General features: G+C 49.2%; 8 protein-coding genes across 8 annotated transcripts; 2 read left to right on the top strand and 6 right to left on the bottom strand.

Moving 5' to 3' along the window:
* Nucleotides 1-1,993: 1,993 nt before the first annotated feature.
* Nucleotides 1,994-2,881, bottom strand: J7337_009927 (uncharacterized protein; the record flags this gene model as incomplete). Its single annotated transcript, XM_044827520.1, has 1 exon — nt 1,994-2,881. One exon carries the CDS (start codon nt 2,879-2,881, stop codon nt 1,994-1,996), a length of 888 nt encoding a protein of 295 aa, XP_044678114.1.
* A 658-nt stretch (nt 2,882-3,539) lies between these two features.
* On the bottom strand, nt 3,540-4,976 carry J7337_009926 (uncharacterized protein; the record flags this gene model as incomplete). Its single annotated transcript, XM_044827519.1, has 2 exons — nt 3,540-4,422; nt 4,483-4,976. The coding sequence occupies 2 exons, from the start codon at nt 4,974-4,976 to the stop codon at nt 3,540-3,542; spliced, it is 1,377 nt and encodes a 458-aa protein (XP_044678113.1).
* Nucleotides 4,977-5,695: 719 nt separating this feature from the next.
* Nucleotides 5,696-6,202, top strand: J7337_009925 (uncharacterized protein; the record flags this gene model as incomplete). Its single annotated transcript, XM_044827518.1, has 1 exon — nt 5,696-6,202. One exon carries the CDS (start codon nt 5,696-5,698, stop codon nt 6,200-6,202), a length of 507 nt encoding a protein of 168 aa, XP_044678112.1.
* Nucleotides 6,203-6,889: 687 nt separating this feature from the next.
* J7337_009924 (uncharacterized protein) lies at nt 6,890-9,389 on the bottom strand (the record flags this gene model as incomplete). Its single annotated transcript, XM_044827517.1, has 2 exons — nt 6,890-8,644; nt 8,697-9,389. The coding sequence occupies 2 exons, from the start codon at nt 9,387-9,389 to the stop codon at nt 6,890-6,892; spliced, it is 2,448 nt and encodes an 815-aa protein (XP_044678111.1).
* A 3,712-nt stretch (nt 9,390-13,101) lies between these two features.
* J7337_009923 (uncharacterized protein) lies at nt 13,102-15,204 on the bottom strand (the record flags this gene model as incomplete). Its single annotated transcript, XM_044827516.1, has 1 exon — nt 13,102-15,204. The coding sequence occupies one exon, from the start codon at nt 15,202-15,204 to the stop codon at nt 13,102-13,104; it is 2,103 nt and encodes a 700-aa protein (XP_044678110.1).
* Nucleotides 15,205-16,265: 1,061 nt separating this feature from the next.
* Nucleotides 16,266-19,807, bottom strand: J7337_009922 (uncharacterized protein; the record flags this gene model as incomplete). Its single annotated transcript, XM_044827515.1, has 4 exons — nt 16,266-17,636; nt 17,838-18,078; nt 19,145-19,560; nt 19,628-19,807. The coding sequence occupies 4 exons, from the start codon at nt 19,805-19,807 to the stop codon at nt 16,266-16,268; spliced, it is 2,208 nt and encodes a 735-aa protein (XP_044678109.1).
* A 1,655-nt stretch (nt 19,808-21,462) lies between these two features.
* J7337_009921 (uncharacterized protein) lies at nt 21,463-23,162 on the top strand (the record flags this gene model as incomplete). The annotated part of the gene is made up of 3 exons (XM_044827514.1): nt 21,463-21,688; nt 21,756-22,179; nt 22,271-23,162. The coding sequence occupies 3 exons, from the start codon at nt 21,463-21,465 to the stop codon at nt 23,160-23,162; spliced, it is 1,542 nt and encodes a 513-aa protein (XP_044678108.1).
* Nucleotides 23,163-23,728: 566 nt separating this feature from the next.
* Nucleotides 23,729-25,454, bottom strand: J7337_009920 (uncharacterized protein; the record flags this gene model as incomplete). The annotated part of the gene is made up of 3 exons (XM_044827513.1): nt 23,729-24,554; nt 24,608-24,786; nt 24,957-25,454. The coding sequence occupies 3 exons, from the start codon at nt 25,452-25,454 to the stop codon at nt 23,729-23,731; spliced, it is 1,503 nt and encodes a 500-aa protein (XP_044678107.1).
* Between the last annotated feature and the right edge of the window lie 461 nt (nt 25,455-25,915).

Genomic DNA, 25,915 nt, shown 5'->3' with positions numbered 1-25,915 from the left:
CGAATCTTGGCCTTTTCTGCTTCTCAATCACTGTTTCGCTTCTGTTTTCCTATGTCGCAGTTTATGCCTTTTATCTCGCTGTTGCTTCAGCTGTTACTTGATGAGTAACTTGCTCAGTGGCCGAGGGGTCCGTGTAAGTGACGGGAGAGTCCAAAATTAGGTGTTGGTCATTTACAGTCAAGGATCGTCTCTCGTCATCTTGGGCTGTGGTAGCATAAGCCGTAGAGCAATTATAGATTGATAGAAGTAGCAGGACCTGAATAACAGACTCTGTCAATCAGACTATGGTGATTTAATTTGTCAACTTGCAGGATCAAGGTTCACATCTACAAAAATGCTACCCTATACCACATGCGAGATCCTGGATTCTGCTTCTCCTTTCACTGCCTATTCTCTAAAGATTTATTGAAACCTTCCATGAATTGCTCACATATTTTATCATCAGTGCCCTGCGGATAATCTCCATTTGCGCAACGCTTACAGTCAATAGAGCACAACCTCGTGTCATGTCAAGTCTTGAGCCAGCATCAATCTTTGTTCATCTTATCAATCAATCTTTCACTGTACAAGAGATGCACATATGATTCGTCATTCCAGTCGTTAGTCTATGGAGTCGAGAATTCGCTACTGACTCATCGCGAACCAAAGAAGCACAGACAAGACAAACAAGACACGATACGAAAAAATGGGCTGATTCTGATTTTCTCAAGTCCCACCTTTTGTGACATGATGTGAGCTGCCTGCTACCGGCCACACCGAACCAGGTCAACGGCAGTCTAAGGTACCTTAGTCTCGGCGGAGAGACGCCGTTAAAGTAACGAGACTCTTACTACCTTGTCTTCAGCCGTTTATCCAAAGAATGCAACGAAACAGTTGCCTTCTAGGAACATTAACCAGAGTCCCTGCAGATGCATGGATCAACCACCATTCGTTCTCCTGACTAGAAAAATAGTCCATCGGACTGCAGCGAAATCAGATCACCTGATAACCAAAGTGTTCCGTTTATAGCGCCGAAAAACAGAAAAAAGAGCCCCATGAGGCTCTTCCGCAGCGGCTCGGCCCTATCTATACCTTACCCATGACCCAAGAACCATTCAGAGCCGAGATACAGGGACAGGCAGATGAGACTCTGATAAGTTTTCAAGATGAGGCTCTGCGTTGGCGTTATTCTAGAAACAAAGCCACAGGGGTGTGTACGATATACGCCCATATCCCCCCGGGTATCTGGCCGAGCATCCATGATCTGATCTGACGATAGCAAGGGTCGTGGGCTTCGATCGCGGCTGTTTTCTCGGTGTAAAGAGGCTGTGCCTCGCTAGATCTCGATATGTGGACTTGGCCTTCCGTTGAAGTCATGATATAGTTAGACTGTACTGTCCTTGATTTGAACCCCCACGGTGGTATGACGGGAGTTTGGTCATCTTGCAGGGTATGTCATGTAAGATGCACATCAGAGAAGTTAATGAGTTCGTGGCTTCTTACGTATGGGCTGGGAGGGTTCTTGATATTGATGATCTGATGTGGTGTTGGGCTTATCTTGCGGTGAGTGGACTTCGGTTTAGCCGGGAGGATATTAGTAGGGGTCTTGGTGATGGTCTGGACTATGATGGGTAGATGGACGTGTGATGTGTCATTTTGGTTCGTAGATGGGGTTGTTGTGTTTTCCATGGTGGTGTAGATCCAGATATTGTGATTTGCATATGGTTGGCTCTGGTATTGAGCTATCCGGTCCTGGTATCGAAGCACGTGTTTCTTCGATGGACTCCTCTCTATTATGGATGAGCTTGAGGACTGTAATATTGTATCTTTTTCAAACAGTATGAGTTGAAGAGTTCCTGTAAACCTCGGCATTTATAGTATTGTCACAGTCTTCTCAACTCGTTGTCTGATCTTGTACAAGATGTAACCTGTTGTTTCCACGCTCATTGATATATACTACAAGGCTCTTGAATACAGTAAGTCGAACGATACAAACAAATCCAACATCACTAGCTCAGAGCCAAGTAGGCAATTCCTTCACAGTTACATGAATCTGCGGTGTCTTCAACTTCTCCTCATCCTCATCCCAAATCTCGGGATCAACCTCAGTAGTGCTCCACAAGTCATCAATATCCTCAAGCCACTCCGAAAGCTCGCCCTCTTCAACATACTCGCGACCCGTTTCTTCATCAGTGTAATGGAATTCAACCTCATCTTCACGTTGTAGGAACCTATCAAGCTCCCACCGTGGCTGCACCGGTGCGTCCAGTGGTATCTTGACTTCTGCTATGTGCGCTACATCAGGCAATTGTCTCTTGATCATATAGGCTTTGGGGAGTTCGTTCCACACGACGTAGATAGCCTTGATGTTTTTCATCCATGGCAGGAGACCTGCGATGTTGCCGATGCTGTAGTAAGCTGTGAATGCTGGGAGTGAAAGATATTTGACGCTCTCCATTATACGAATGACGGCAGCGTGTTCATCATCATTCTCCCAGTCCACGGCCAGAAGCTGGAAGGACTCCCATTTATGTCGAGAAACGTAGAGTATATCTCGCTCAGAATCAAAGCGACGAACGAGGATGTCGCCTTTGGTCTCTTCGCGAAAATACCACTCCAAGTTATTCTTCTTCCTCCACTGCTCGACCACTCGTCGACCCTCTTTGCACACAGCAGCACAGGTGGGAATAGGCACTTGAACACGAGGAGACCGACTTAGTTGTTTAATGCCTTGCGTAGTCATGTCGTGAAATGCAACGCCAGGGGGAGAATACTGTGCCCACCAGTCCATGTTGTACATGTATAAGGCGGCACCACCATCTCCCTCAGGGAGTGTGTGCTCCCAAATAGTGGCACGCACTTCTATTGGAAGCTTGGCAAATTGAGGGAACGATTGATCCATGTTGAGTTCAAAAGAGTCAGCGAATTCAGAGTGTTTGACAGTAGAAAATGAGGTTGTGGTGTAAGTGATGTGAACGAATCAAGGTCAGAGACGCGCTGAAGCGCGTCTCTGACTGAGGTTTTTATATCCGTCAAATAGGGGGTTAGGGCTTTTCTTTATTCCAGTTTGATACGCCAGTTAGTTAGTGCCGTGATCAACGCGACATGCCCCTTACAAGGACCAGCTTAAATGTAATTTCGTTACAGGCCACGTCTGAGAAGATTAGAAATGCTGATGTTGGTGATGATTTTGTTGGGCTTCAATACAATAGCGTGGATAACTTGTCCAGTGGTATACGAACATTTGATGACAACGGCGTTTGGCCCAGAAATTGACTGTCAATTGTTTACTCATATGTAAAGTGGCGGTTTTGAGTAAACATGGATGCAACATTCAAAATATGCAATATCTAAACAAAATGGAATCTCTTGATTGGACAGTCCGATTTGCAATCAACAAGAACTTGTTACAATAGATAAAAGGTGTATGTAGTTTTCGTGCTATGTCTGCTGCTCAAGTGAATGAATGTGTGACACAGCAGTAAAGATATTCATGGCATGTATGTATTCGACCACATTAACTGCTTGGCCAATCCATCCAAGAACGTCACATACTCTTCTTAAAACCTCGCCTCAACCTTCTTCTCAACATCCTGCAACGCCCACTCACTCCTGTTCTTCTTGCTCCTCACCAAATCAACCTGCTCCTGGGTGAACCCCTTGGCCTCAACAGCAGGGTTATATCCCAACTTGTTCCTGTTACCAACCATGGTTGAGTTCACAGCCTGAGCAACCCCCCCGTCTGCTCTCTTGTAAACAGTAACCACTGCTGCGCCTCCAAGACCGAGATTGTGCTGAAGACAGTACCGTGTGTTGGGCACAGCACGGTTGTTGGCCCAGCCTCGAAGATGCCAGACCAACTCAGCGCATTGCGCAATGCCTGTTGCGCCGAGGGGATGACCCTTGGAGATTAGACCGCCCGAAGGGTTGATGACGTATTTTCCTCCGTAGGTGATATCTCCTGAGCGAACGAGCTCGTGTGCTTTACCCTTGTCACAGAGACCAAGAGCGTCAATGGTGATCATCTCGTTTGCACTGAAACAATCATGCAACTCAACGACCTGACAATCACGAGGTGAAATACCAGCTTGTTGAGTAGCCTCCTTCATAGCACGCTGAGACATCTCATAGCCCATCAGGTCAATGGAGCTTTGGGAGAAGAGACTTGGTGCATCAGTTGCGAGATGCTGGCCTGCGATCTCGACAGCCTGTTCTCGCAGGTGAGGACGAGCGTTGAGGAAGGCTTCAGATACAATGATGGCTGCTGCGCCGCCGTCTGAAGTTGGGCAGCATTGGAGTTTGGTGAGGGGTTCGTGAATCATGGGAGATTGGAGGACTTGTTCCTTGGTGTAGACTTGTTGGAACTGAGAGTAGGGGTTCTTGGGGGAGTGGGCATGGTTGATGCGTGCAATCTCTGCAAAGTCCTCAGCCGTTGCTCCGTATCTAGATCAGTTAAGTTAGTACAAGGACATCCTACTTGTGCTATATATAAGAGGTACTCACTTCTCCATGTACTCTCTTCCAGCATTACCAAACATCTGAGCAGCCCCAGGAGCATTAGTGACGCCCCTAGTCTCAGCCATCATCTTGATCGTCGTCCCAGTAGGGTTCTCTCTATCCTTAAAGTTGCTCTGCAGACTGCCCGCGGCCATCTTCTCGAAGCCCACGACCATGACACAGTCAGCAGCACCGTGCTGAACAAGGGTTCTGGCCATGTTGAGGCCAGTGCTGCCTGTTGAGCAGTTGTTGTTGACGTTGTAGACAGGAATTTGGGTCATGCCGAACTGGTAGAAGACGCGCTGGCCGCATGTGCTGTCGCCGTAGCAGTAGCATGCAACGCCTTGGTCAACATCATCGTAGTTGATCTGGGCATCAAGAAGAGCTTTGATACCGGCTTCGAAACCGAGCTCGGTGTAGTCGACTTTGCCACGGGGTTTGATGAACTTGGTCATGCCCACGCCGAGGACGTAGGCGGGTGACTTTTTCTTGTCAGGCATTGTGGCTGGCTGTATTGTGTTTAAATAAGGTAGAGTATTGCTTGCTATGAATAAAAACCGAGAAAGATGAGTTTAGATGTCAGACAAAAGGGAGTGTTAGTGTTGGTTTATGTATAAAACATGATATCACTGCCCATTAGTTAAGGTAGTCAGTCAACAGCCCCAGGATCGACGGAATCTACCCCGGCTTTGATCCCAATTCGGTAAACAACTCGGTCCAAGCCCAAACTCGCATCAAATAGAATCGATGCTCTCGTTACATTCACTGTCTCTAGCCTCTAAAAGTTGAATCATCAGCGAGTGCGGGGGCGCCTAAAAACCAACCGAGATGCCGAGGCTCGTTTGCTGCTTCAACATTTCCTCTTTGGGTCGGCAACGAATTCACTGACTACGACTGCTTATTCAATTCAATTGGAATGGGTTTGGTATGCGAGACCAAGTTACTTACAGTTACTGTCAGGAGTCGGGACACTTATTCAAGGTCGGGGTCCGCTCCCGGCCGAGCAAGTCGGCGCCGTGTTCAATCGGCCGAGTAGACTCAGCAACAGACCAACTCACGATCGAGATGACGAACTATAAAAGCAAGTCATTCTAGGCATTCAATTCATATTCTAGATCTTGATTTGTTGTTGCTTTGAGGCTTGTCTTCCGTCTGTCTTGTCATTCTTGGACATCCTCCGAAGCCTCCCCTCACCTCACTCACTTACACCAAACTCACGATGCATATCCTACTCCTAAGCTCTTCAAACCACAACAGCGCTCGCATTATCCAATCTGCTCTATCTCGAAACTTTACCATCTCTTTCCTTACTCCCCAGACTTCACAGGTTCCCCATCATGCAAGCGTCACTCTGGTCAATGGCCTACCCGCTTCCCAACACGACCTCGAAATGGCTTTACAGACACCAAAGCCCCCTGAAGCAGTCATACTCGCTTTCTACAACACCCATGTTCTCGAAGCAGTCACTCACAATCTGGTCAGGGCCCTAAAAGCCATACAGACTGCTAAAGCAAACGAAGAAAAGGAAACTGTAGCAATGCCTCTTCGTCTTGTGTTCATCCAAAGTAACGCCATGCAGCTGGAGGCAGACGGTTACAAGAGGGTCGACAGAATAGTGCGAGAAAGCGGCTTGCCTTTTGATCTCGCCCAGTGTCCTCGTCTAGCTGGTCAACTCCCTGCCACCATCCGGACCTCGCCTGGACAAGGTCGTGTGGCTGCTTGGTAGGCTACTGTCAAGAAAAAGAAAGCGAGGATGGCCCATTTCCCGCAAGATAAAGCATGGAGAACAAGTCCAATGGAAGACCATGGAAGAGAACAACCTGGAGTAGGTGATGTTAAGTTGACATGACAGAAATCGCAATGATTCGAAGATGTATTTGGCGATCGAGTCGCTTGCCGGGATAGTTTTGGTATTGATCCTCATCAGCAGCTCAATCCGCTCCCATGTTCATCGATTCCATGTGATATATTGTCCAAAATCCATTCTATCAATAACTTGACAATTAATTGACTCATCAGGCCTCTGTTATGTCCCAAACATACCTCTTCCTTTCCTTTGGTCTGTACAGGCGCAAAGCATGCGAAAGCTCACGCTTCAACCATCTATGCCTAATGCGCCTCGCAGGGCCACGTATGGCCAACAGTATAAACGCATCTTAATACAATCGTCCCCGTAGGGGAATCCTTACCAACGCCCGCTGAACTTCCCAGACCCTGTATATTGTTCTTTTCAAGTCCAGTTTGCCATCATCTCTGCAACTCACATATCCACACAAACACTCAAATCAATACCTTCCAGCCGCTCAAGACAAAAGAAAACTCAAGTAAAAGGTAAAAGGGAGTAGTAAGAACAGAGAACTCGAGACTCAAATCTTTCTTCAAACTCATATACGCATATATGCTCTTGATCCGATTATTCCCACCCTTCCCATAGCATCCAGTTGTCAAAGTCGTTCAGAGCTGCCGGGACTCCAATAGAATTTCGTTGATACATGAATGGTACATGATGCCTGTATGCATCCCCTTGGAAGCCATCGACAGGAACTCCAGTTGAGCCCATGGGAACACCATCGAGGTTCATGTTGGTTGCCCTTAGGCAACGTTCCAATACAATGCGGAGGTTTTGTGTAATCTCGTCTGTCTTAACTTCCGGTCTGGACACGCATTCCAGAACAACAGCAAGACAGACCACGTCCTTGGTGTCCCGACCACTGATGTTGCGAACCAAAAGGTCCAACGTCTTCTCCACAGTGTTGATCAGTCGCGATGGCGACCAGAGCACAAGGTTCTCTGGGTTGTAGGTCGGGAAGTCGTCTGACGAGTCAGGAGACATGCGCAGAGCTTGTGAGCCTAGTCCGGTGCTGTCAGAAGCTGGCCGAACTGCAGAACGTATGTAGAAGCACACACTCAAAGCCGCCTGGATAATATCCTTCTTCAATACCTGGTGATACATCTCGGCAATATCTTGGAAGTGCGCTAGCATAGGGTCTAGCTCGTCTAGGTATTTCATGATCACCATCGAGGATCTCAGATATGCTCGAGATATTTGACCTGGCGCGTCAGATGCTCCTATAGCAAAAGGTCGATAAAGTGCAAGTAATGGCCGTCGCACATGCATATCCAGGATGACCCTCGACCTCCATTGCTTGCTCTTCTGTGCATCACTTAGAATGCCCTGCCTAGGGAAAATGTAGTTGATATCATCAAGGAATCGCTCCAGCTTAGCTCCCACCTCCAGGATCTCTTGATAGTCTCTAATTGTATCGATGCGATTCAACATGTGTGCTACTTTCATCCGCACACCCAGAGTCATGGCTGCATAAACTTGCATCTGGTTGTCGGTAACCACGTCTATGGGTTTCGACTGCGGGAGCTCTTTCATATCTGGGAAAAGCTCGACGTCATCCAGGTTGCGGGGCGGCCGACAAGTAAAGTCTCCTTCCCGTACCAAACAAGGAAGATTACTTGCGAGTGAGATATGGAGGTCCATATCGAGAATCGTAAACCATAATCGCCGCCGCATTTCGCCAAAGTATATGGGGATTCGAGGTTCAAATTCGGAGGGATCGCGGTGAAGACCCATTGTCATGGCCATGCGTACGATTGAGCCCAGAGATGTCCAAGAGTCCTGTATCCGCGGGGTGATCATTCGTTGTGCATGTAAGAGCAAGACCTCGACTTGAAGTACCTCGAACTCAACCAGCTGTTTCCCTCTCAGACTATCCAGCCATGTTCGCACAAGAGCGCATGCTGTTGGGATATGAACGCCGTCAGATCGCTCGTTACCAAGCCCTTTTGATTTGGTTTCGAATCGGGATGCGAGGGAGCAAAGTGAAAGTAGCTGTGGCAAGAAATACTCGGACTGTATTTTCCCTTCCCAGAAAAGATTGTACTGCTCCATGAACATGGGTAAATGGACGATACGATAGATGGTCTCCGATGTGTCGACATATGAGGCGACAAGCCTGTCACATACTGCCTTTTTAGGTAGAATATCAGTCATCCGCTTCTGAACGGGCATCATCGAGTCCACAAAGACAGTGATCGGAGATAAAGATTTCCGGTACTCGTCAATGAGCGCTTTGTGAAATCGCTTGAAGTTTAGCAGAACATCTCGGACGCCATTGTTATTCGAATTGTTGGCCATGAACTCCTTGGCTTCGTCAAACTATCAAGTTTAGCAAATATGTACTTCTTCAAGGTGATATCAGGACAATTACCAAGTTAAGCAAGACACGGGGACTATTTTGACCGTGATATCTTGTTCGCAACGCTCCTTGCTTGACTGTCAATCCTCGGATGGTCTCAGAAGACGCAGCAATTAGCCTGCCGCCACTGCCTTCCGAAACAACGGGACTTCTGGCCATGAGTTGTCTTTCGAGCCTTTCCATGCGCATTGACAACTCTTCGAGTGAAAGCGCAGCCCCGTTATCCCCGTTGCGGATAGGTCCGTATGTTGAATCGTTGCTAGGAAGAGGAGTGCCTGAGTTGAATATGCTGGGGTTGCAATTGCGCTTCGCTGGTCGAGCTGGTTCTGGCATTTCGGTATCTGAGCCTTCAGAGAGGTTTGCGGAGTCATGATCCATAGCATATTTGCAGGTTCGGTTCGATTTCTGGCATTGAGAACAGGGACAAAGCCGGTCGCATCGTAGTTTGCGCTTCCGACATTCGGTGCATGACTTGACTGGCCTGGGTCTCTTGACACTTCGTTGTTGCTGTTGCTGTTGCTGAGTGAGCGCCAGACCTTGCGATGGCGTTTGCTGGTGTAGATGGTGTGGTGGCGTTTGTTGCTGCGACAGCGGTGCATCGTAAGCTGTTGAGCTTAGAATAGGCTGCGAAGCTGCAGCCGGGGCGCTGCCACCATCGTGGGTAGTTGAGTGCGCTGTGGTCATCTCGGGCATGCCTGCGGCCATGCGACTGACTGCCGGAGGACTATACGATAAGGATAAAGCCCGAAGCTACAAGGGAACGAGCGATATGGTGGAAAAGTGGTCGGTGGAAGCCGTATGCGAATCAGAGAGGCGCAAGTACGCGAGGTCGAACAAACGGTCAACGAGCGAGGGTCCTGTGAAAGTGCGTGGACCAATCTCGAGACTGAGCAATAAGTGGGATGCGGTGGTATTCACGATGCCGATGACAGCCTCGGCTGGGAAAGGTAGACAATGGTAGGTCGCTGGCGCACTGGGCTCGCAACTGACATGGCGGATAACGAAATAGAAGGAACTCGAGCAGACTTATGGAGGAAGTAAAGCCAAGAGCAGAGTTGTCTAAGGCGAAGCCGAGACGGATAGGCAAGTTAGAGCCTAGAGGCACCACCAGGCACGCAGCTTCGGATAGGAAACGGGGCACAAGGCACAGGGCACGGGGGACAGCCAGGACCACACCGGTAGACGTAAGGTTGGTGGTAGTGTAGACTTTTGGATGCAGATGGGATGGGACGGGGCGGTTTGAACTTGCCAGGCCGGGGTCGTTGAGCTTTACCTTGTTCGAACGGGACGCAGTTGACGCCGCGGAGCTAGCCTAGAGCTCAGTGGCAGTGGTCCAGTCCGTTGCCTCTCTTTTTTTTTTCTGGCTGTTCCGTCTGATTCAGCCACCCCAGACACGCGCACGCGCGAGTCGGGCGATCCAGCAGCGCACCTGCGGGCCTGGCTACCTGGCTGCAGATGAGAGCTAGGGCAGTGAACCCGTTGCGTTGGGCTGGACCTCCGTAGAGTCGTACTGGAGGGATATTTTCGTTTTGTTAGATACGTGATGGCCCTGGGATGTGATTGGTCTGGAAGCGCATTGTGCAAGGTACAAGGATGTTTGATTGTTGACTGCTTGATGGTGGGATCTGGCACATGGCACAGTGATCGCCAAACTCCTTAATGCTGACTTTAGTCAATAACTGAGTCGTTCGTTCCGGGACTGCTTAAATGCCCGGAGGCGCTGGAGTTGCCGTCTGGAGCTGGAATATTTTAACTTGGCGGGGGGCCGGTTTGATCGGCCGATGGAGACACAACGGACCCAAGACACCGTACGGAGTACGGAGTACCTTGTCTTCGATAGGCGTTAAGTTATAGAGACCAGAACCTGGCTAGAACGTCAGAACGGGTCCGGTTCTCGGTATTGTAGATCGCCTGTGGTCTCTTGGCGAGAGAATTGACTATCGTGTGTCAAGTTGAGCAAGATAGGAATGCATTGTATGGTCAATAACACGATTGGACCCCAGAAATAACAGAAATTTGATGAGGCGGTTATTCTCAAACGATCACTCGAGTTTGTTTATGATAGATGATGAAATAAGCGTTCTTCGTGTGCAGTATCCACTCCCTAGGTAGGTCGTGACAGTGGAGAAAAGGCTCCTTCTCTTTTATCAGACTGGATTCTGATATTAGACGGACTCTGCCACAGAAGGCAGGTACGAAAAGGCCGCAATTGCCTTCCGAGCGCCCAGCATTAAGATTGGATGGTTGTTGGGGAAGGCACCAGCAGCTGTAGTGGTGTCCTCCTCTTTCATCTCGGAGCCGATCTCTGGGCCTAGACCATTAGACCTTGAAAGCAGGTGGTCTCGATCGCTGCTGTGCTCCCCAAGAGGATACATGAATCGCACGTGATACCTTGAAATTGATCCAGAATTCCATATTCGCTATCAATAATACGAATCCTTATTCAAATGTAAGCATCATCAACACCTCCTTCTGCTGTGATCGACAGCCTCGACCGGTCGTTTCGCTGTCCGTCCCTTTTCGGGGCCACTATCAAATGTCACCGCCTGGAGTCCTCAACATAGAAAATGCTTGGCCACATGGCTCGTGCCAAACCAGGAACATCCATCAAAGATTATCAAGAGATTACCAATCCGACGAAAGCCGAGAAAACGCACAAAGAAGGGGAATTCGACGATTCCAGCGGAGGGTCTTGAATGGAGATCTGCATATGTAACTGTGCCGATCGTGACACTTGACTTACAGCACAGGCACAGCGCGGTTTTGCTTGGCCCATCGCCCATTAGCGGGTTCACCACGGATTCAAAAATAATCCTTTCGGCCGACTCATGTGCTCCATCGAATCCCCAGTCTCCTCCGCACACGCAAACCCGTGCTTTTCGCAAGCATTTCCATTCAATCCCCGGGCCATCGACTTACACAAAGACATCTCATCTCAGTCTCACTTTTACCTTTATTGTGGGGTCGTGAGATATGTTTAGCACAAGCGTCATTATCTAACCCTCAATTATTGCGAGTCTCAAATGACAGAAAAAGAACGCAATGGCAAGGATTTGGTTTGCGATAAATTATGCTCGGCCTTTCCCTCTCAAAAAAGTCTGAATCGAGCTGGTTGACTAGAAACAAGCGCCTGCATGGAACAACAGCCCATCTGCTTGCTCTCTGCCAGCTACCATAGTTGTCTTTGGCTTCTCATTGGCATTAACAAGCTCGGGCAAAATGGCCCAATTGGCTCCTTGAGGCTAGAGCCATTCTCCACCACGTTCCACCCTGGTTGACGTCCCCAGAGTCTGGAGTCCAAAGTCCCAGACCGAGTCGAGTCGCGAACCGCAGTCTGACTTGGACCATGCCTGGTGTATCATGTGCTCCGAATCATCAGCCATGAATTTTACATGCGCCGCATGCGCCTGAACTGCTACGACAATTAACTCCAGTCGGCCGACGGTGTGCTCCGTGCTTCTGATTTAGGTGTCGGGTTTCTCGGCTCCGAGGGAAATTCCCATTGTCATTATTCGTTACTTGGATCGTTCTCGACAAACGCTAATACGGCCCAGGCCAGGACATGGGCACCTTCTATTGCTATTATTTGTTCATTGTCCATCAGCTGCGCACTCCTGGTTGATCCATGTTGGCACTTTGAGTCAGCAACGCCAATCAATGTCGATTCGCATCCAGGTCTCTCGTGGACCAAAATGCCACGATTTATTGTCATAACTGCAATCTCTCAATGCAGCATAGCTGGAATGGAGTGCTCGCTCAACAAGTCCCTAGCCGCCTCTGCGAACTGCTGTCTTTATTACGGAGTAGTCCAGCATGACTGCCATGCACTAGACAGGGCTGAAAAGGCACGCTACGGCCGAAAGAGACAGACACTCCGGAATCCTTGCACGACCTTGGAATCAATACCGACTTTTCTTATGAGTGAGATAGGAAGCTGGCAGATTAGTGAAAGCTTATACAAATCGCCAACACAGCATAAGTCTTGATATGCCTTTCAAAGTCCAAACAATCACTTGAAATTTTACACCAACCCTTGTTAAAGTGCATGTTTATTATACCACGTTTCTACTTTTTAATTGGCTACAGCTTGTCAGGGTTCATTAACTTCTGCCGCCCTTTCTAGAAGACTTCATCTCCGGTACCGCTCTAGCAAGTTGGATGGCGCTGAAATTTGCTCAATTGATATAACGAAACAGTTTAATGCAATTTGCAATTTGTCTAATGCATAATGGTACAACTTAGTCAGAGACTATTGAACACTCCTTAAGCCCAATAAACAAAACTGGTTTGTGTTCTTTCTTCCACGGGAATAAGAGATTGCTCAGCCAAGAGCGTCTAGCAACTTTTGATGGGTCCTCTACTTCTGCATCATCGTCATGAACCCCATGTTCCATGATTATCCAGCGAATAGTCAGCCTCACTGACTCCCGGGCCAAGCCCCTGGAAGACCACTGTTGGGTCCTCTCTCCTGATCCTGATCCTCATCCTGATCAGGCTCGTGCTCATGCTCCTGATCGTCATCAGCCTCATCAGCCTCATCTGGCATATCGTGGCCACCAGCATTCGGCCCGGCTATTATGCCAAGGACGTGCATCATTCGTTGGACAAATCCTTGAGCATCTGCTCCACGTTCGTGCTCTTCAAGATCCCTCATCAGTTCTTCATCGTCTAGTGCCTGCACGGCCGCAAGGTGAGCGTCCTCTTCATCATCTTCATCACCGCCAGGTGCACCACCCTGGCCGTTTGCCGCAAGGCGCTCAAACATGTTGTTCAAGCGTGTTTCGACTGCACTTCGCTGATCTCGTTGTCGGTCAGCAAAAGGCATCCTTGTGCCTTCGCTTGAGAAGATATTTTCCTCCTCAGGGGGTGGTAGAGGGTCGAATTCGTAGTTCGGTTGAATTTCTAAGTACTCTCGTGGCGCCAGACCCATAAGTGATGTCTGGCCCTCAAGACATACAAGCCTTGTGACGCCTTGATCAGGAGGTGAGTCAGTGCTGGGAAGCACACTTGTATCAACCTTTTCGAGACTCTTGGCTGTCTTTTCAAGGAGAGGGATAGCTTGTGCGTTGTTCCAGATATCCTTGGCTTGGTGGATGTAGAGCTTGACCCAGAACGAACGCGAGTTTGAATCGGCGTTTATGCCCCAGATAGATGGAGGTGTGTCAAGGTTCAACTCCTGGAACAATCCACAGTACAGCCAGGGGACACGTCGCATGCCCTTCTCGAGCTCTTCAGTTGCACGAGCAGTATTGCCCAGTTGCAAGTGAGCCAATACCAATGTCTGTCGAAGGTAGACCGAGTCTCGGTTATCTGTCGTCTTCTCCAACTCTTCTATAAAATCGATCAACCACTGGGGCTCATGGGCACGAATAGCCAGCCAATGAATGAAGTGTCTCATGGCATAAGGATCGCCACTTGGATCCAAAGAGTGCATGAGCTTAGCCCACTCCAAGGCAGTGCGATTGGTGCCCTTTCGCACGAGACTTTTGAGGTAGTGATATCCAGCCAACCAGAACTGCCTGTTTTCTGGACGACGGAAGTCAAGACGTGCTTTGCCTTGCTCAATGTTCTGACGGAAGGCGTTTGTGGTCACACGACCAAAAGTGAAGAGAGCCCGTTCACAGAGTTCAGCTGCGAGAGCCTGGTTCTGGTCTTGCTTAGCAATAGAGCTGACCTGTAGGAGTGTCGAGACATGATAGGGGGCTTCCTTGAGGAGAATGATCATTCGCTGAGGGTCTCCGATCTCCACGCATGTGAAGAAGAAAGCTTGCAGAGCGTCGTAACTTTGAGAGTGCGCGTAAGCATACTCCGTGAATGACTCATCTTCAGCTTTTGCCACCTCCTTCATGGTCAAGCCACCAGCACTTTGTTTTGGCCAGTGCTCGCGTCCTTGGATGAACACATTTCGACGCAGAGAAACCTCTGGAAGCTTCGGGGCTCCAGGAGGCCCTCGCAGGTATGTTTCGAGGTCGATTTCTCGCTGCCTGGGGCGACTATTGCGTTCTTGTGCTTCCTCTGCTGCAGCGGACTCGATGACGTCTCGGCCAAAGAGGCTGCGCATTTCATTGTTGGCCTTGAGGTGATATGGGTTGATAGAGAGAAGCTTGTTGATTCGACGGGTCTGAGCTGCTGTGTTGTCTGAGGTAGATGTGTTTGCAGGAGTTGATGCCTTGATGTTGAGTTCTCTCATGGCCTTGTCGATCTCATCCTCATCCTCCTCGGGAGCTGCAGCTTTGGCCTTGGACTTCTTCTTTTTATTCTTCTTTTTCTTACTCTTCCCTGTAGTTGATGGTTGCCGAATTTCGGTCACATCCTCCTCAGGTTGTTGCTGCTCATCCTCATCCTCATCTTGTGGTTCGTCGTCATCGTCACCACCCAAAGCTGCGAAGAGGCTCACGCGAGGCCTTGGTGCGACAGGCTCGTTCTCTTTATCGCTCTCACCTGAGCTCTTTTCTGTCAGGATTTGAATTTCCTCTAGCTCTCGCTGCTTCTGCAGCTTGCGAAGTTGTCGAGTCGACATTGTGAGTGAAGATGTTGGTGTCACGAGTGTTTTTTTGAGTCTGGTGTAGGGTGAGCGAATGAATGTGAGCCGTGACAGTGACGATTGAGATATTTGAAGAAGAAAGAATGAAGAGGATTGAACAGGGGTCAGAGGCGATATTTGTACAGCTGTTGGTTAGGTTTAGTTTTGTCAGGAGATGTCACGCCTCAGAACTTGAGCGTTGATAGACTTTCAATCAGTCAGGCCGAAGAGACACGAGAGCATTATGACGTGTGCGGGGCTATGGGCAAAAAATTTAAGCTCTTACAGTTCACGCATAATATCGCTGCTACCAACCAAACAACGTACTTGGTCAATGAAGTCAAGGAGAGTCCAAAGTAATTATTCGACGTTGTCGAGTTAGGAGCAAATACCGCTTTTAACTCTCAATACATTCACGAAATAGTATCATGCTCATGGAAAAGTTTGAGCAAGTAGCCACGGCATTCATCACAAGAGAAGTGCGTCAACTTTGTTTGAGCTTGAATCATTGGTTGTATTCATGTCAGGTGCCTCATTCCTCTCTGAGTTGTGTGTACTTCTGATGTGTATCAAGCTCCATTTCCTAGTTTTATTTGCATCATCATGAGCTTTCGTCGCCTCATTAACTAGGCTTCCGTCTTCATAGCCACCAGCGCCAGGCCGTGCCAGGCCGTCCTTTGTGTTTTTTAAGTCTGCAATTCAAAAAGGGCAAAACAAGTTCCTTTTGTAGCCTGCTATGCGAAAGGGCCTCCAATTCCGCCCGCTTCCAATTCAATCCTAACTCCAGGCCTCGTTCTTATAGAGAGCCAACCCTCCATGCCCTAAACCCGTTCAAACCCCAAGAACGGTAGGGAACCGTGTTTCGCTTGTGTAAAACAGCAGAAATGCAATCGTCCCAAAAGTAGGAAATTTGTGATACATGTTACGAGCAATTATGAAACCTGTATCGGCTCGTAGTCATATTCGACGTAGTGGCGCACCGCCGAGCCTCGTAGTGCCGTTCGACATGGCTGACATAGCTCAATTCGTATTATACTGGCCGGTGACGTCGCGACCGATTATTGCTGAGCAGGCGTGTTTTGATACTGAGGACGGTTTCCACCTCGTCCACCGCGGCCATAGCCACGACCGCCCCGACCACGACCACGGCCTCGGCCACGGTAGTTGCGATAAGCACCATCAACGCTGCCCTGACCAAAGGTCTCCATGTTCTTGCGCTGCTCCTCGCCCCTCCATTCGCGACCACCGGGCTTCTGGCCTCCGTTTTCGGTTCGCTCTCTGGATTCGCTGGAGATGTTGTCAAAGAACGATCTCGACTTGTTGTAGGCAACAGCAGCATCGTCAGTCGTAGTTGAGATCTCGGGCTGCTCGGTGACAGCAGGGTTTTCGGGTGTCTCCAGAGGAGATCCGGCAACAGCCTCCTTAACAACATCTTGCTTGTTGAATTTGGCATTAGACTGGGCAAAGTCGAAGTCCGAGTCGGGAACCGCGACCTTGGCGGCAGCAGGACGTCCACCACGGCCTCGTCCTCTGTTGGCTGCCCCCCCTCGGACAGCGCTGACCCTCATCTCGTTGACTTTGTTCGTCAAGTTGTCCATCGCGTTGCCACTGTTGTTGCCCAGTTGGGCCATAGCAACAGCGACCGCAGCCCTAGCAGCGTTGGTGGCATCCTGAACATTAGGTGGTGCAGTGGCTGCTGGAGCCTTGCTGGCAGCATCACCTCCTGCGCCCGGTAGAGAGAAGGGCTTGGCAGCAGAACCTGTCAAAGGAATAACAGGGTTGACCCGGTGATTCCTTGGTCCAGTAGGAGTAGCCTTGCTGATGTCCTCAGGTCTTGCTTGGCCGTTGGCTGCTAGACTCGCAGCAGTCTGCTTGACTTCCTCAACCGAGGGTTTCGACTCGACAGGTGGTGTAGGGGCATGAGAGGGTTGTCGCACGCCTTGAGCCAGCGATTTGGGTTCCGTAGGAGGTGCTGCCTGTCCGCTGGGAGTGGCTTGCTTGGCTCGATCGGCGCCAGGTCCAATAGGAGCTGGCTTCGCATCTTGTGAGGGACCAGAGCCTGACGTGGCTCGTTGGTTCGCGGCAACTTCAACGGGTGCGTTAGGTCCAGGAGCACCAGGACCAGCGAATGGAACATGATACTCATTCTGCCAAGGTGCGGGACCTCCAGGACCTCCGGGGCCGTTGGGTCCACCTGGGCCGCCCGGAAATCCCTGACCAGGAGGGAACCAGCCAGGAGGAGGAGGATACGGCATGTTCCCAAAGTTAGGGCCTGGGCCAGGTCCTGGAGCACCACGACCCCAATTTCCTGGTGGTGGGCCTCCGTAGAAGTTGTTGGGTGGGTAGGGTCCTTGGCCTGGGCCGAAAGCAGCCGGTCCTCCTGGTGGAGCATTTTGGTTAGGCCCTTGGGCTCCAGGGCGAGCTCGAGTCTTGCAGCTTGTTAGCTTATGTGTCTTGAACCACAGTAGCAAAAATGACAACAGGGTGTGAAATCCCAATCAGAAGGAAGGCAACGGAAATCTCGACATTATTTTTTGCGCTTTCCGACAATGACAATGTTTTACATCCGAAATATTTCATCATATGGGAGCAGGAGAAGGGGGTTTCAGAGGGAAAGAAAATAAACTTACGCCAACGATGGCTGGATCATCGGGCACAGCTGGAGGCTTGTTCTCCTTGATGTTGGGATGGTCCTCAATTCGTAGATCCTTCACGTCGCTGCCTCGGAATACAATGTACTCGTAGACTTGGTCGGAGGGGGCAATCTCTTCTTCAGGTCGGCCTTTGCGACCTTCGGTACCGAATGACCTCACATTTTCAAGTGATACTGTCGACTCGTCCGAGTTGATTTCATGTAGAGTGCCAACATAGCTGTCGCAAAGTCAGCGACGTCAATCAATTGAGGTGATTGAGCAAGTCACATACCGAATATCGCTTTTGGAGATGAGGGAAATGCGAGACCTATGGCTGCGTAAGCGGGCGTAGGCAGGCTTCAATGACCACGTCCAGCATACCCGAGAAATTCAGACATCGCCGATGTGAAAAGCCACGTTCAGCACGTGGTGAGCTTTGTGGGGGAGAGAAAAACGCTCGAAATACAAATACAGTAGCAAGAAGATGCACGAGTCGGTGGGTGGGAGAGAGAAAGAGATTGTTTGGTCGTGAGCGAGGGGAGAGAGAGAGAAAGAGAGGCGTGATAATGAAGGAGGGAGGGGGAGGTTGGTTGTGTGGAGGTAGTAGAGTTTTGTGAGAGATGAGGAATGAAAAGAGGCTGGAGAGCAAAGCCCTGCTAATAGTAAGGTCCGGATTAACCTCGGCTGCTTCTCGGCGATTGTTTGGGTACGCAGCTCGAGGCTCAAGCTCAAACACCTCAAACAAGAAGTTATATATAGTCAAAGCTGTGGGTGCTCACTGATGCAGCAGCATATACAAAATGAGTGATTAAGCTACCTTTGATGATGAATCATGGTGTTCTACAATCGCACGGGGAATCAGTAGAATTTTACCAAAAAATGACAAGTGACACTCATCATGAGAGTGGATACAGAGACCTTGTATTTTGAGGACTTGATATTTCCAAATTACACTCTAATCATTGTGATTCCAAAAAAAATAGTTATAGTAAGACAAGACGGTCTACATCTACAAATCACTAAGCATGCTAAAAACTCCTTCATCAAATGAAAGTACGCGTAAGGCCCATCATTAATAACAGCATAGCGCATCCATTGTAAGCCGGGTCAAGAAAACGACTGCCTAAACTCCGATAACCAAAAGCCCATTCCTCATCGGAACTTGCTGAAGATGACCGCAATAATAAGAATTACCAAAACAGTGATGATAGAGATGGTGATTATCCGATTCGTAGCCATCCTGCAGTTTCATAAAATGTCAGCTCTTCCGTAATTTGCCATGACGTCTGTGTGGGCCACTTTACCTACGCGCCATGCCCCTGAGTGTCTTGACGCTCCTGTCCACGTAGCCCTCACTCTCGAGCATTATACCGCGAGTATGCTCGATGGTTTCTCGCTGCCTGTTGAGGTCTGCTAGGGTGCCTGCGCCGATGGCTTCGGTCTCGTTGGCGAGGGCCTGGCTGGCTTTCAATCGCTGTGTGCTTCGATCAAGACGGTCGGTCCCTGAGAGTAGCTGCTGTCGCTGCTCCATGTGGATGTCTGATGAGCCAGCGGGGTCATCTGTGTATCGCGATCCGAAGAGTGCTGAGCGGTCGGAGGAGAGAGTGGTCAACTTGCGACGAGCGGCATCTGTGTCTGATTCGTAGTTTCGGAAGCGCTGATTGACCTTGGTGCGAGAGCTGGTGGGAATGTTTTGCTTTCCAAGGCGCATTGCGCTGAGCTTAACGGCGAAAGAGTTAGCATGAGCCTGAGTACTGGTGGCGATATCGAACACCAGATAGACCTACCTGCTCATCAAGTTCCTCCAGCGCCCGCTCGGCTTGGCTGATAGCGGCCTTTCGAGGCTCACCGGCTAATTCAGGGATCTGGTCCAGCTTTTGGTTCAGGTCTGCTTGGATGAGCTTGAATTCAGCCTCGTATGAGGTGAAGAGCTCAGAGCCAGCATCGGTATCGAGAGGGTTCGACATCGTGAAAGGAGGCTGGAGAACGACAGGAGATTGAGGGGAAGGGATTGCAAGTGCGACTAATTTCGATCGTGATGGGAGTCGGACGCCGAATTATAGTATTTGCTGGGGGGTGTAGTTGAATTCGTGTCGAACGCGCAATATTCGAGTGATGTTGGATGTGAGTGGTAGATGGTTTGACGTTCTCGTCAGCGTTCCAGGTTCGGCAGGCCGAGTGCTGAGTGCCTGGTCGTTTGCGTATGAGAGGCCAAGTGACCAATGAACGCAGCACGCCATGGTACACGTGATATGGTGGTCTGTGCACGATTAAATCCGGGGCAATATATCATTGAGAGTTGCCGATGAAAATTTGGACTTTTTCTTCTTTTTCTCTTCATAGAAAGTTGAATACCCCGGATTGCGAAGAAAAAGCGGCTCAGCGCCACGACCTCGGTCAATGGCGTCGGGTTGAAACAAACTGGGCAGACGAAGGCGGGTTTACCCTGCACGGCGCTTTTAAGAATTGGTGACTCGAATTACCGTTTACCAGTCCCGTTGAGTGTTCGACATACCACGATACTTTGAGGTCCTTTATGAAAGATGGCATAGTGAAACAGCGATCTTGAATGTGTTGCATGTGAAGATGATGTTCCAGATCAGCTATCATCCTGCCAGACTCGGCGTGGTGTGGAGTTTTCTTCTGCATTGAGATTTCCAGATGTTGAGGCTGCTCACGGAGGAACAAAAAAAACCCCGAAACGGCATTTCAGCCAAGCCACATCCAGGATATTGATCAGGATGTGGCAGGCTGCATATCCCGCGAGGTTACAGTGCAGCCACAGGAGCATACATAGCATGAACCACCCACCTGAGCTATCGGATAATGCCATTGAAGGATCCATTGCCAGCTGTCCTAGCTCCAGCTGACAGTTCAGCAGCCAAGCTTGCAAGGTCTGTACCGAAGTCGAGTCGACTTCGGTTTCGAGCTCCGTCCATGTCAAGTTAGTGGGTCATGAGCTCAATGTTGGGACGGGATAATCATCGATGTCATTTCTCGGAACCCCCAGCAAAAATAGAAGCTCGACCATTCATCTCCCGCTGACTCCCACCCTCTGTCCGCAAACCAAACTCTCATATTGTAGATCCCCAAAAGCCACTGTCTCTCTTTGAAAGCAGAAGCAAGGCACTGCTACTCCGAACTGACACTAATCTGTCTGTCTGTCTCTCCTTATCTATTAGTACATCTCGGATACTGTATCCCGCTGCTCGCTAAAGCATGTTGGAGCCACAGCACATGTAAGTCCTTGTCTCGTCATGGTGACTGACCTCCACTATTGCATTGCTTGCTTCCGTTGTCCAACCCCCCCAAAATCTATTCCATTGCCTCGTCATCAAATCAGCTTCGACAACTCACACCGTCTGTGTCCGTCTGTGGCTGCGAGACCAATACCTACCAATACCGATACCGCTATTTATCCAATCATGAATTGATCATTGCCTGAACTGGAGTATTGGGCTTGGCTCTGTCACATGCTTTTCTTTTTTACTGTTTCTGCTGTCTCTTTACTACTGTTTCTGCTCTCTATTCAAGATAGATATGTCTTGTACACCCTCTTGAACAGACCAACCCTTTCCTTTCTCTATTTCCTGCCTGCCTACACCGACAGTCGATAGATACAATGAGCTCCTCGACTGATCGCTTCCGCAGGAAAAGGGTCGCCATCGTCGGCAGCGGCTCTGCTGGAATAGGTGCTCTGTGGGCCTTGAACAAGACGTATCATGATGTCTACGTCTACGAAGCCTCCGACAGGTTTGGCGGTCATACAAACACTGTCGATTTCAAAAAGGGAAAGTTTTCGACAAAAGTCGACACAGGTTTCCATGTTTTAAACGCCACCACCTACCGTGAGTCTTTGTCCCCTCTCAACGGTTAGTTATGCTTGAAGCTCACCGAAGCTTCTGTCTCTCTCAGCCAACTTTACCAAGTTCTTGGAAAAGATCAACGTCAAGACAACACCTACAGACCTAACATTCAGTCTATCACGAGATCGCGGCGCTTTCGAATGGTCAGGTTCCAGTCCGTTCTCATTGTTTTGTCAACGAAGAAATTTACTCTCACCGCGAATGTGGCGAATGCTTTTCGACATCTTCCGTTTCAACCAATTCGCATTGGATATCTTGAGCGATGACGATGACGATATAGCGAGCATTGAAGTTTTGAATAAAGCGACAAACTGCACCTGCACAGACATCACAATTGGGCAATACCTGGAGCTTGAAGGTTACTCAAATGCCTTTAGAGATGATTATCTGCTTCCTTTGGCGGCATCAATATGGAGTACAAGTCCTGACAGATGCTCACTTGAGTTCCCCGCAGCGACATTCGTGCGCTTCCTGTGAGTTCAGATTTCTAGTGGCACTGTACAGACTGACAAACTCATACTAATCTTGTCTCAGTTGGAATCATCATTTGCTAAACACAATAAGAGCTCGGCCTCAATGGTTGACAATAGAGGGTGGCTCTAAATCATATGTTGATGCCGTCATGAAGGGGTTCCCTCCCAATCATCTTTTTCTCAAGACACCAGTCAGGCATGTTACGACTGAGAGCAACGGCCAAGTTAGGCTGCACCTGGAAAATGGCTCATCAGCTCTGTACGACCACGTCATTCTCGCCACACATGGTGATGAGGCATACGATATTATCAAGTCATCCGCCAGTGAGCAAGAGCGCTCCATCATGTCCAGCTTCAAGACTTCGCAGAATGAAGTCGTTCTCCACTCCGATCTCGATATGATGCCTCGCCGTAAGAAGGCCTGGGCCAGCTGGAATTATCTTGCAGTGTCATCACCATCTTCGCGAAAGGGAAACATCAACCAGGTTTCACTCACTTACAACATGAATATCCTTCAGCACATTCCTCGAAACACATTCGGCGACGTCTTCGTTACTTTGAACCCGCTTCAAAGGCCAAAGCCTGCGCAAACGCAGGGACGTTATTACTACTCGCAACCTATATACACCTCATCCGCTGTCAGAGCACAGAAGCTTCTAAAACATATCCAAAACACTCGCGGCATTAGTTATGCTGGCGCGTGGACCAAGTACGGCCTCCACGAGGATGGTTTCAGCAGCGGGCTTGAGGTGGCCCAAGAACACTTGGGCGCGAAGCTCCCATTCGAGTTTACCGATTCAACATACAGCCGAGGCAAGGTACCAAGTCCAAGCCTCATTGATCATCTGCTACGCTTGATCATCTTGGTGATTCAGGTCTTTGTGATTCAGATCCTTGAGCGACTGGTCGGGGGCAGTCCTTCTCCACGTCAACGGCTTGTGAATGGTAACAGGGTGAGATTTGCAAACGGAAAGCATCGTTAAAAGTGAAATTGTGCGTCTATTTGGTAGGAGTTCTTTAAGATTGGTAGTTTTCTAGTTTGCAGGCGTGCACTTGAAGTTAAGTTATATAGCATACAGCGATGAGGTTGCATAAGCAGGTTTTACACCGCACAATTATTGAATTCCATATCATTTCTTCTTTCAGACTCTTGATCTGGAAAACATCATGGGATATTATACTCACAAGTTAGAGTAAGATGATGTTGGTTGCAAAGCGAAACCGTTTACGCTCCACTTCAGGCATCAAAGGTGAGGCCTTCAGGCCATGGCATTCACATGTCTTCCCCTCAATATGACTACGTGGTGACTCGTGCCGCGATCAGCCTTATCATAGACCGTTTATGTTGCATGGAGGTGACGTGTCGTGACAATCAGATATCTCCTCAACGCAGATGGGCCATTAGAGAGTTGCGAGATGCGGTACTCAGATATACGTGGAGAACATGGCCCATGGAATTTAAAGATTAGACCAAATATCATCATTATTCGCTTGCCTATATACCCAGAATCTAAAGCAAACATAATTACACTTTTAAATGTTGTAACCACTACCTCGAAGGTAAGTTGGACAGTATCGCAATACCAACGCCCAATAACAACTGCACACCCAAACTCAAGCCTAAGATGAGATGGACATACATCCACTTTGTAATCTGCAACACAACACCATTCTGAGGCTGCATCCCCGGGACTATTATGCCAGCAGCAGACTGGGCCGTAACAGCTATTACACCGATCGCAAAAGTCGACATCACCTGTCCCATGTCTTCTGTGCTCCCATTCATGGGCTGCCCATACGACGACTCGGCAGGATAGCTCTGGAACTGTCGATCGCTATCCGTGGGACCCAGCGAAGAAGCTCCGTATCCTTGGAGCGCTATAGCTGAAGTGGCGAGAGATGTGATGTTGGTTCCGATGTAGTGCTCCTTGCGCATGGCGTTGGCGACAGGTCCGATACTGACGTTGCAGCGGTAGAACCATGCTTGGGAGCTTGAGGCTTCAAAGGCTGCGACTTCGCTCCATGTTTGGCCTTGGGGTGCCGCGGCGTTGAACATGAATGTTGTTTGGTTGGCGCCGTTTATGGCTGTTATGTTGACTTGTGTTTTCTTGCCGTCGTCGATTGTGATGGTGATTTCGTTTCCGTCACCTCCCTTTGCGACTTTCCAGCTGCGGCAATTCCCCGTGGCTTCAACGCTTCGGTTGGTGCTCACCACGAGATCGTAGTTCTTGGGTCGTGACGTGGATTCCTGGAAGACGTATGTGCAAGAATTTCCGCCGCAGTATGCCAAAGGATCGTTGTTGTCCCAGAGTGTTCCAGGTTTAGGGATATCGTCCATGCCTCCCCAGTTGGCTCCAAGGGCGATAGTGCCATAACTAGAGATCTTGTCAGTGTTGATTCAAGGACAATCTGGGTGGCCTTGGTGTACCTGTTTGCAGTGTATCGTAAGGCACCGAGCGCTTGTGAGTTGTTTTGCGACTTGTTTGCGAGGACTCTGTTCGTGACGATGTTGGACATGTCTGGTACTGTGACATTGCCAGGGTGTAGAATTGCAGCCGAGTCAGCTGTGTTTGTAGAGTAGACGAGACCGAGCATAGCTAGAGCAATCTGTGATATTATGTTGAGTATTATGAAAGCCACAGCGTATGACCGCAGTGAACGTGATTTGGATACCCAAGTCAGTTGGATGATCTTGGTCAAGTCTTTTGCTTTTAGTATCAACTCGGTCTACCAGGTATTAGTAGCCATTCACAATTGACGTTGCTAGCTTGACCTACCTCTCGATCTGGCCAATCTCGAAGACTGATGATCCAATATCTAATCTCCACAGCCATTGCCTCGAGAGATATCGTTATGCTCATTCCAAGGCCGAGGGAGAGTCCGATAATGAGAGCATTGAATTCTCGTTTTGTCGTTGTTGACATGATATCTAGCTTTGAGCAGTACCATAATATCACGTAAATGGCAACGACAAACAGCACTGAAGCAAACCATCTCAAGATGTTTGCAATCAGAGCCTTGCGTAGCTTTTTCGGGCGATTTCGAAGCTTCTCTAGTGCAACTGCCCTGCTTGGTCGTCGATGGTGTAATGCCTTGTCGGATTGTTGTGGTGAGCCTGGCGTTGGCGATGAGTTTGACCTGCAGAGGGGGTTCGATTCATCTCGTTGGTAGTCATGATGTGGTCGAGTCTGGAACTCTTCTTTTGGCGTGTGAAACCTCTCGAGCTCGTGAGCCGAGTGTGGATTGTTGTGTCTATCCTCTGCTGTTGGCTCCATGGTCAATCACCCGAGAGGATAGGATAGAGGTAGTCAATGGCGACAAACATTGAGATCGAATTCGTCTCTTTTTGGTGTTGCATGCTTTGGGCTTGGCTTTTATTTAAGCTTTTTGTTCGCATCTTTCCTTGCCTACAGCTTTTCGTGGCGGCGGGTCCAAGGCCAATGCAATCAATCCGTGGTCCATGTAAGATTCCATTCCAATAGGAGCCAAGTTGAAACAAGCAGCTACTAAAGTACCTACCTAACCTACCGAACCTTTCCGTCGAGTCTGCCGTGGATCTTGGTCAATGCTAAGCTTTTGTTAGTAAGATCGATCCATCGGTTCAATTCATTTGGTAGGCCAGCCAGTCCAAGATCCATCCGTTTAATGTGTAAGTGGTACAGTAATGGATGATGTGATGAGCCACCTCGCGCGCAAGTGCAGCCAATAGAACCACTCAATGCGTACCTTGGTCCCT

This window comes from Fusarium musae, chromosome 7, assembly GCF_019915245.1.
Source record: "Fusarium musae strain F31 chromosome 7, whole genome shotgun sequence".
Classification (NCBI taxonomy): domain Eukaryota; kingdom Fungi; phylum Ascomycota; class Sordariomycetes; order Hypocreales; family Nectriaceae; genus Fusarium; species Fusarium musae.
The sequence above is the reverse complement of the archived record's forward strand: the minus strand, read 5'-3'. Positions and strand labels throughout refer to the sequence as shown.